The following is a 6,155-nucleotide window of genomic DNA, read 5'->3' on the forward strand; positions in this document are numbered from 1 at the left end:
GTGCGGGTTGGGGGGCAGAGCCCACTTTCCACCCAGGCTCACAGGCACCGCTTCAGCCCCTGGGCAAAAACTAATTGCTTTCTGCCTGCTCCCTGAGGAAGAGCAGACGCTGTTGCTCCTCAGCTGTGAACTGTGTTGTAGCGTTGGTTTGTATTTTTTCCATTACTAAAACGCTGTGCAGGGGCAGGTGCTGAGAGCAGGTTTGTGCATCGCCCTGCAGGGACCCAGCCTCCTGCCTGGCCTCGTGCCCGCTTTCCTCGCTTCGCTCCCAGCCCTGGCGTTTAGCAGGTGAGGGAAAAGGGACCGGATCCCCTTGTGCTGCTCCCTCCCGTGCTGCGCGGCTGCTGTGCAGCCTGGGTGCCGGCTCTGCTGGCGAGGGCAGAGCTCTCCGGCTGCCACCCTCACACCAGGCCGCTCTCCTCCTCTTCCCCCCGCGCTGCGACTCGCTTAAAGGGGATTTCAGCCTCCCCAGGGGGTGCAAGGGGGACCCCAGGGTGCAGGGGAGATTGAGCAAGCGATGGGCCAGGAATGTGGCATGGAATATGTGTGAGCCTGGGTGGGGGCACAGATGTTCAAGGGTCTTTGCAGAGATTTTTTCTTTTTCCCTTTTTTCTTAAGATTCATTTATTTTTAACCTAGGACAGCTGCAAACTGTTTGCAAGCGCTGCCCTGCTAGAGTTGCTTACAAGGCTTTTGTGTTCAAAAGTTTATTTGAAATATTAGCTTGTGAGGTCATTTGTAAAGGAACTATCAGATATTCAGAGAAGTTAGAAGCCCCTCTGACTCCAGGGTCAGCTCCTCTGCCCGCTGTTACCCGCGGCTGCAGCTCTTCCCCAGCCTGAAGGCAAAAGCTGAAGGTGAGCATCTATCTCTACCAAACTGAGCACTCCACGAGAAAAACCCTAATCCAGTAAGAAAAATCCTAATTCCAGTAATTTAACAGGGCGTCAGCCTATGGGGGTCAGTTAAGAAGCTGGTGGAGGTTGTTTTGCTGCTTTTAATGTTCGTTCAGTGTAAGAAAGCGTTAGTGGCTCATTCTTCAGCAGGGGTGAGCTCTGCGCCTGCCGCTGCCTGGGTGCCGCTGAGCAAAAGCGAACAGGATTTATGGGTCTGGCATCGTTGAAATCACTTTCCAGCCTGCTTTACCCACCCTCCGCGGGAACGCTTCGGCTCTAGCACTGACCCCGGTGGCAGCTGCAGCCCCGTCTGGTGCCCTGCAGCAGGGGAAGGGTGACAACCGGTGCCTCGAGGGGCAGGAGCGCACAGGGGTGCCCACTGTTAATCGTCTCGGGAAAGCAATGTGAGAGCAGAAATGAAATAGAGCAAAAAAAAAAAACCCAAAACGTGGGAGCTTTGATGCTGAAGAGGGGACAGGCAGCTGCTGGCATCCTCTTCTACTTGGCTGTTGTGGGGGAAAGAGAGGAGGGAGTTGGTAAGATGGCTCCAGGACTTCCCAAAGTCCAGGCTGCTTTTGCCCGCGTCTCCATCGCGACCTTGGCTGCCCCAGCAGCACTTTTGTGCCTTTTTTGGGGGGGGTGGACCTGTGCCTCCCCAGCCCCAAGAGCTTTCCCCAACACCCCCAGCCCTCTGACCACGCTCGGCCCTCACCTCTATCCGCACCCAGCTTGAGCATGTCCACCCCGGAGAAGATCATCTCCTCCGGCTCCGCGGTGGTGGCAGAAGCGGCATCTGCAGAGGGAGGGCAGGAGCTGGGTGCTGGAGCCCCGGGGCTGCCCCATCGCCCCCACCCCTCCGAGGTGGAGGCTGCCACGGGTTTGGGGGCAAGGGGGGCTTGTGGAAAGCCTTGATGCATGCCTCTATCGCTGCAGCTAGCCGGGGGGGCTGTGGTTTTTAGGGTCCCCTTGAGCCTTAGCATGCTCGCACCGAAGGGTGAGGGACACTCTACAGCTTGGGCACCCTCCTCTCCCTGGCTGCTCTTCTCCTCCCTAATCACGAGCATCCATGCACGCTGCTCGTTCCTCTCCTCCATCCCCTCCCTGGTGACCTACCAGGGCAGTCCAGCTTTTCCCGAGTGGCAGTGCCCTCAATCCTGGTGCCATTTTTGTGGGAGCACCAGCAGTAGCCCGTGGAGGCATTGCACTGCTTGGGCAGGTAGTCGCCGTTCACATCGCACTGCGGGCGGAAGCGACCTGGCCGGACGCCCCCAGAACTGGCCTCCGCCTGGCACTTAGTTTGCACTAGGGCAATAAAAACAAAGGGGAGACACCGTCAGCCCTTCTGCCGCCCGGCAGCTTCGGTGGGAGCGTTTTATCCAGCAGCAGCTAAATTAAATATAAAAGGAGAACCAGCCCCACCCCGGTGACCTTTCTAAAGCTCTTAGGCTAGCCAAGGACCGAGGGTTTGGTGCAGTGCTCCGGCTTGTCAGACATTTGCTCATCCCAACTGTCCCGCAGGCCGGGGGCAGTGGCTCTGTGGTGTCCTAAAGGCCCCCAACCAAAGGCTCCCCATGGGATGAAGGGATCGGTTCGGACCGATCGGACAGGGGCCGGTTGCCTTTGGGATGCCCCATGCTGGCACCTCCTGGGCTTGCTCCTGAAGGGCCAGTCCCGACCCTCCCCAGCTCAGCAGCCCCCAGCCCCGATACCTTTCACCGCCGGGATCGCCTTGTGCTCCTCCGTCTTGGGGCTCTTGGCCATTTCAAACAGCAGCCACTTGTGCATCCAGGATTCAAAGGACTGCAACAAGGGGAACGGGCAGGTTAACCGGGCCGGGGGGATGCACTGCAGGGGAGCAAGCTCCAGCCTGGGCCGGGGAAGGTCGTGAGCACCGCCACCTCCCTTGGGCTGGGGGTAACCCAAGCCTGGCTCAAGCAGGGCTTTGTTTTTCCAGGTGGGGACACCCCAGTCCCTCCCCAAAGCAGGGTGCGCCTGGAAGGGGAAGAGGTAGGACAGCAGCAAGCACTGACCTTCCAGTCCGCATCGGTCATGGTGTTCTTCAGGCTCTTCAGGTTGTCCATCAGGTTGTTCTTCAGCTCTGGGAACATCTTCCTGGGGTCTGCTTGCTGCAGAGCAACCACCATGGTGAGACAGGGCAATGAAAAAGGAGGTGGGGGGTGAAGCTTTGCTTACATCAGCCAGCCAGCCATTGCAGGAGCTCTGGCACCAGCTCTGAGCACCCCGAGAGACCCCAGAGCCAGCCAAGCGACAGCCTGAAGCTGGAAGCGGAGGGTCCCATCGCCTCCTGCAGCGCAGGGGCCAGCGATGGGGCCGGTGGGGTAGCGGGGGACCTTACCAGCAGCAGGTGCTTCACTTGGTCCTCGGTTTTGTTGCTAGCAGGGGCCGTGTCCTTAAAAGAAAAGGCAAAGGAGCAGCGTGAGTGGGAGGGCTGGCAGCAAGCCCCGAGGGCAGCGGGCAGCGCCAGGCAGGAGCGGGCATCTCTTACCATGCTGCCTGCAGAGGGGGCGAGAGGCAGGACCCTCATGGCCAGGGGCGTGTTCACCATGGCCATCTTCATCTTGCTCACCGGCTTGGCACCTGCCGAGGAAGGAGTGGTGTGAGGGGTGCCGGGCTGGGTGGTCTGGGGGGACCCGTCCCCTCTCCCCGGTCACCCCCACCACCACACTGGTGCCCGTGGGGCTACTGACTGGCGGGCAGCTTCCTCTGCAGTGCCTCCAGCTGCAGGGTCTGGGAGGTCTTGGTCAGCTTGCTGATCTGCCCGCTCTGCTGGTAGACGAAGTAGATGGTGACGGCCTGGCCGGCGATCAGGAGGGCCACCAGGATGGAGAGCGTGGAGAGGGCGGCTTTGCGGCCCAACGCAGACCTGCGGGACACGGAGAGGGAGCTCAGTCCCGGCCGCCGGCTGGAGGAGCCGCCCTCACACCCTGCCATCACGCCCCACCCCAAAAACCCCTCCTGCAGCCCACATCACCCCCCCACACCACCCCAAACACCCCCCTCCCGGGGGGTTTGCAGCCAGACAAATGCAAATTCCCCCATTGTGGCGTGCAGAAGTGAAATCTCAGCGTGAAGGTCACTCCTCCGCGCCGGGGGAACCGAAACCCATGGCGGGGGCGGGGGGGGGGCGGGAGGGCACCCGAGGAGCACGTGGGCAGACGGGGGCTGCAGGCAGGGTGCTGCCAGGGGATTTCTGGGGCATGGCATCGCTCTGGGCATTGCCTTTTGCAGGACGATGAAGCCACTTGAAGCCTCACTGGTCCCGGGGGACAGAGGACATATCCCATCGGATGCCGGACTGCACTTAATTTTTAAAATTTTGTGCAAAAAGCGAAGGTGCAGGGCACCCCGAGCGCACAGGCAGCACGCAGGCAGGCCGGGCAGGTGGGTCGCAGCGCTGCTGTCGCGCTCGGATGCCAAGGGAAGGCAAAGCCAAGCACCAAGTGGCTGCCTGTCCCGCTGCTGAGGCCTCCCCGGGCCATATCCTGCCCCACGGGGGTGAACGGGGCACTGGTGGGGTGCAGGGGTGCCCCAGGGAGCCACCAGCTGCCTCCGCTGCCCGATGAGGTGGAGGCACCCATGGGTGCTGGCCTGCTGCCACTGCTGCTGCAGGCAATGTCCAGAGCTGGACTTGCTGCCTGGATGTCTGCCTGGTGACTGATGATGTCAGAGCTCCCGGGCTTCTGATTGGCTGGAAGTGGTTTTTTGGGGGGGGGGGCCGCCAAGGGGGTTGGGAGATGGGGGCTGGTGGGGACATGGGGGGTAGCCCCACAAAACCGGCTGGGCTCTGGGTCCACGCTGTGTCCCTGCCTGCCCCGTAGCCACGTCATCAACCTGCCTGCCCCATAGCCACGCCATCAACCTGCCTGCCCCATAGCCACGCCGAGCTCCCATCCACCCCATAGCCGCACCTTGAGCCTGCCTGCCCCACAGCCGTGCTCCTGTCCGCCCCATAGCCATGATTTGAACCTGCCTGCCCCACAGACGTGCCATGCCCTCATCTGCCCCATAGCCATGCCGTGAACCTGGCCACCCTATAGCCACGCCATGGCCCCATCTGCCCCACAGACACACTCTGACCCCCCCCTGATGCCATAGCCACCCCGTGCCCCACAGCCATGCTCCGGCCCCTTCTGCCCCACAGCCACGCCACGGCCCCCAGCCCCGTATCCCCTTCCACCCCACGGCCCCACTGCATCCCCCCTTGCCTCGGCGCCCCGTAGCCACGGTGTGACCCCCCTTCCACCCCATGGCCACTCTGTGCCCCCTTGGCCCAACCGTATCCCTTCCACCCCGCGGCCATGCAATGCCCCCTCTGCCCCACGTCCCCGTGGTGCCCCCTTTGCCCTCCCTGTGCCCCCCATCCCCGCGCCCCCGTGCCCCCGGCAGCGGCACCTCTGGGTGTCCCCGACGTTGAGCACGCCGCTGCCGCGGTCAGAGATGAGGTCCCGCTGCTCCTCGGCCATGGCTCCGCTGTCGGCACCCCGATGGGCAATGAGCACCCCGAGTGTTGTCGCTGGAAATACCCCCCGTGCCCCCACCCCGCCCCATCACTCCCGGGGGGGGACCCCAAAAAAAAAGCCCCATTGGCTGCTGGCATCTGCATCACCTGTTGCCAGGCAGACCTCTGCTCAGCAGGTCTCCAGTCCAGAAATGGTGCTGGATCTGGCCATGAGCACCACAGCCACTTTGCGGGGCGTCGCTTCCCACCGCACCGCCGTGGGCAGGTCACGACGCCCAACCTGGCCATGCCCGGTGTGGTGGGCTGGGGACGGGGGGGCTCCGGTAGCCCTGGGGGGGCAGGAGGTGGGATACGGGGTGCAGGGTGCGAGGAGTGGGATGTGGAGGTGGGAGGCGAGGTGGGATGCAGCGGTGGGATGCAGGAGTGGGATGCAGGGATGGGATGCAGGGGTGGGATGCTCCCCACACCAGGGTCTGAGCAGGACCCCCCGTGGGGGGATGCCGTCAGGGTGCAGCTGCCCTTCGCTCACCTTCACTGCCAGGGAAAAGCCGCGCTTCGGCCCAAACCCCCCGCCTCGAGGGTCACTTTGGACCCCCCCGGGTGGGGGTGCTCGGCCAGCGCCTCTCGGGCTGCGGGGGTAATGGTTAAAGGACCACCAAGTGCTGTCAGGTCCCCCTCCCTCTCGGGGCACCCCTCTCACCCTGCCTGCAGCACCTTCGGGGGGCTGAACCCCCAAATGCAAGAGAGGAGAAGCAGCCCCTCGAGGTGGGTGACCCCAA

The 6,155-nt window shown here is 62.8% G+C and overlaps 1 protein-coding gene across 1 annotated transcript; it reads right to left on the reverse strand.

Annotated features, from left to right (window-relative positions):
* Window positions 1-682: 682 nt before the first annotated feature.
* Window positions 683-5,467, reverse strand: CD74 (CD74 molecule). Its single transcript, XM_082324179.1, has 9 exons — window positions 5,310-5,467; window positions 3,605-3,780; window positions 3,403-3,494; window positions 3,253-3,306; window positions 2,927-3,022; window positions 2,606-2,696; window positions 2,010-2,198; window positions 1,609-1,689; window positions 683-1,402 (listed from the first exon to the last, which is right to left on the reverse strand). The coding sequence occupies exons 1-9, from the start codon at window positions 5,378-5,380 to the stop codon at window positions 1,395-1,397; spliced, it is 858 nt and encodes a 285-aa protein (XP_082180305.1). The 5' UTR covers window positions 5,381-5,467; the 3' UTR covers window positions 683-1,394.
* Window positions 5,468-6,155: the final 688 nt, after the last annotated feature.

Source organism: Platalea leucorodia (genome assembly GCF_965183815.1).
Source record: "Platalea leucorodia genome assembly, chromosome: 11".
Lineage (NCBI taxonomy): Eukaryota > Metazoa > Chordata > Aves > Pelecaniformes > Threskiornithidae > Platalea > Platalea leucorodia.